Genomic DNA, 2,061 nt, shown 5'->3' on the forward strand with positions numbered 1-2,061 from the left:
GTCTTAGTCGTCTGTTGTAAATCCATTGATTTCAGTTACCATGCTCTAAACTACATCTCCCTGTTCCTGTCCACCAATACAATGATAGTGGATTAATTTACAGATTTATTTTATTTAAAAGTGGAATTTAGATAACAAAATATAAAATTACTATTTACTTGTTCCTAAACATTTATTTTTGACTTGATTATTCTGCACAGGTTTGGTGTAGTTACATTTATTTGAAGAAAGGAAAACATAACATCTGTGGAATTTAATAACATTAAATCTTAAACATTCTAAAACTAACAAATAGAAGGAAGCCATCACTTTGGGCTTTGCCAAACTAATGGTTTTTAATGATTTGACATGCCACAAATTACATGTAATTTCTTGACACGTAAAATTATTAGCAGATTAACTGATTAAGGAAAAGAATAGTTACTTGTAGCCCTAATCTAAAAAAATGTGGTCATCCACTGAGTTAACAGTTGGACTCGAATGGTGACTGCCTCCCAGTTTGAAAATGCATTTAAGGAACATGTTTAAGTTTGTGTAGGCTGGAAGTGAGATGCCTCCAAATAAAGCATAGTCCTGATGGAGATCAGCATGCTCTGCAAACAAGCCTGAACATGTGTGCAAAATCTTTTATCCCTTATTAATGCTAAACTTGTATTTCATGTCATCAAGGGATAATGTTTTTCCCCTGGGTAAATGTGAAGACATCATTAAATCATGCATGCTAACTTGTAATGCATTCCTTACTATGGTCATGACTGTTTTAAAATAGAGTAACAGGCATTGCCATAATTAGTACCATGAGAATTCTCATTATGCATCTCCAAAGCTAAATACGCATGGCTCTCTAACAATATACTGTATGTACAGTATCATGTATGTGGCTTTAGTGTTTGACAACAAATAAAAGATCAGAAAATATGAATAACTTGCTCATTTCAACCATGCTAGTCAGCACTGCATTCATTTTTCAAACATATCTATTTGTGGTTTATGAATAAGCCCTGCTAAAAAATGGTTTTGAAAATCAGATTGCTTGGCCAGGGTTGATCAGTTGTATATTTCATGATGATCCTGACAGTTTATATTATAAAGAGTTCAATTGCTGGAGGAAATTACTGAGCCTGTTTCAGCATCTGCAAAGACCGTCCTTTTCACTGCCACTGTGAAATAATGCAAATGACTCACCGTGCAGCCTCAATTAATCAAATATGCACCATCTGCAGTTTGAGGCACGCGTCTATTTTATGTGACATGCAAAGATTCTCATACAAATGATTCTATAACAAACCAGTGAGTCATGCTGTTTCTGTTGAGTGCTCCAACAGAAATACCACTATGTTCTTCTTCCATTATAGTGCAATGGAAAAATAAATCAAACGTACATACAAATACGGAGCTGTTCGGTGTTGCAACACTGAAATCTGGGCTGCGACCTCCACTTTTCAACACAGCATTCCCTTGTCAACCACTACATATGCTCGTATGATAAAGGCTAGCATTGCCTCTTCTAGGCGCTGTGCCCAGTGCAGCCTCAGCTATCCAAGTAATCTGGATTACTGGATTCCAGCTGAGTTCAGAGTTACCTTTTGCCTGATGATTCCTCCACCCTTCAAGAGAAGATGTCCTCTTTGTCGAGTTCTGGTGAAGCAGGTCTAGAAATGTCAAAAAGAGGCTGTGGAGAACCTACACTTGATTTTCTCACTTTGAGGAGTTGAAGTGCTTCAGTGAGTTGCGCCTCTAAGTCGGACATTCGAATGTTCAGGCTCTTGAGATCGTCTTTCAGCTCCAGCTTGAGCTCCTGAAGCGAGGCCTGAAGGGTTTGCTCTGGGATGGGGTAAAAGGTGTGCCTGGTCTCTGGTGGCTGGATAGGACTGCGGTCCTGGGACATTGTGCGGAAGTCACCCACTTTGTCCAAGCGCAGGTCACTTTTGGTGATACCACTGTCACATGAGTCCGTCTTCTTTAGAGACATTTGTGATTCGTGCACCTTGGTCCGTTCAGGTAAAGTCTCCATAGATTCGGCTTTAGAAACTTTGTTCCAGTTGTCAGCTTTGGCCATAG

The 2,061-nt window shown here is 39.0% G+C and overlaps 1 protein-coding gene across 1 annotated transcript in view; it reads right to left on the reverse strand.

Annotated features, from left to right (window-relative positions):
• Positions 1-6: 6 nt before the first annotated feature.
• Positions 7-2,061, reverse strand: part of kcnh1a (potassium voltage-gated channel, subfamily H (eag-related), member 1a) — a 33,221-nt gene continuing 31,166 nt past the window's right edge. Inside the window, exon 12 of the mRNA XM_020601790.1 lies at positions 7-2,061. This exon is cut by the window's right edge and continues 352 nt beyond it. Coding sequence (XP_020457446.1) covers positions 1,610-2,061 — 452 coding nt within the window. The 3' untranslated portion in view covers positions 7-1,609.

This window comes from Monopterus albus, unplaced genomic scaffold (assembly GCF_001952655.1).
Source record: "Monopterus albus unplaced genomic scaffold, M_albus_1.0 scaffold52.1, whole genome shotgun sequence".
NCBI lineage: Eukaryota > Metazoa > Chordata > Actinopteri > Synbranchiformes > Synbranchidae > Monopterus > Monopterus albus.